This window comes from Sinocyclocheilus grahami, unplaced genomic scaffold (assembly GCF_001515645.1).
Source record: "Sinocyclocheilus grahami isolate Dianchi unplaced genomic scaffold, SAMN03320097.WGS_v1.1 scaffold5115.1, whole genome shotgun sequence".
NCBI classification, from domain to species: domain Eukaryota; kingdom Metazoa; phylum Chordata; class Actinopteri; order Cypriniformes; family Cyprinidae; genus Sinocyclocheilus; species Sinocyclocheilus grahami.
Window position 1 is genome coordinate 12,725 of NW_015509887.1, and position 946 is coordinate 13,670.

The 946-nt window shown below is 49.7% G+C and overlaps 1 protein-coding gene across 1 annotated transcript in view; it reads left to right on the forward strand.

Annotated features, from left to right (window-relative positions):
• The window catches only part of LOC107577099 (voltage-dependent R-type calcium channel subunit alpha-1E-like), a gene marked incomplete at both ends in the record, with an annotated part of 5,011 nt that extends 4,072 nt beyond the window's left edge, over positions 1-939 (forward strand). The window contains one exon of the mRNA XM_016263209.1: positions 202-939. Within this exon, the coding sequence (XP_016118695.1) occupies positions 202-939 (738 nt within the window). The remainder of the gene's footprint in view (positions 1-201) is intronic.
• Positions 940-946: the final 7 nt, after the last annotated feature.

Below are 946 nucleotides of genomic sequence, written 5' to 3' on the forward strand. Positions count from 1 at the left end.
TTTTCTTTCTTGTTTGTTTACTTTTATTATTCAAGAATTTTCCCCTGGTTTTCTCTCGAATTCCGTTTTATTTAGCCTGAATCGATAGCCATTGTTTTTATTCTAATTTCCTGATTTTTATCACACACCCTTGTGAATTGTGAAATCTGCATGCTGCAAACGATATCCCTCTTGTAACTGAGATGTTTCACATCCATGCAGAAGGAGACGGAGACCGTACTTGTACAGGAAGCGTGCCATCCACCGAGGACGACCAACTCCTGCAGAGGCAGAGGAGGAAGCCGCTGGGAAGCAACCGGAAGAGCAGCCCGTCAATGCTTTTGCTGGCCGTCGTGAAAGACGCAAAAAGATAAGCATGTCCGTCTGGGAGCAACGGGCCAACCAGCTGCGGAAACGTCGGAAGATGGCCAGTCGTGAGGTGCTGTTTGGCAGTCCCACAGAGGACCAGTTGGACACTCCAGTGAGTGATCATCACCAACAGAGCTGCATTTCCCCAGAGACGAGCCCTTTACACTTAGCAGAATCACCAATGTCTGTGGGGATGCCACTGCCAGAGCCGCCTATGTCTATCATCATTCCTCTCCCTGAACCTCCAGAATCTGAGCCCTTGTCCCTGATGGGATCGGGGCTGGAGGAGAGGCCGAGCACTAATAACCATCATTCCAATACAGAGAGGAGGCATCGTGTGGCAAGGAAGTTTCGGGCTGCTGCCGCTGCAGGGGTGTCAGAGGGTGGGCGGCACAAACGCCACAGACATCGAGAGTTCAGAACAGAGGCCAGAAATGCAGAGAATCACCAGCAATTTGGGTGCAGCGAGAAACCGGCTGAGGAGGGTGAGGATAAAATGGATGAAACACAGTCTAAAAACTTGATGCACATGTACGAAACAGAAACAATCATGTCTGGCAAGCAAAATGAGAGTCAGGAGGAATGCCAAAGGTAAGAA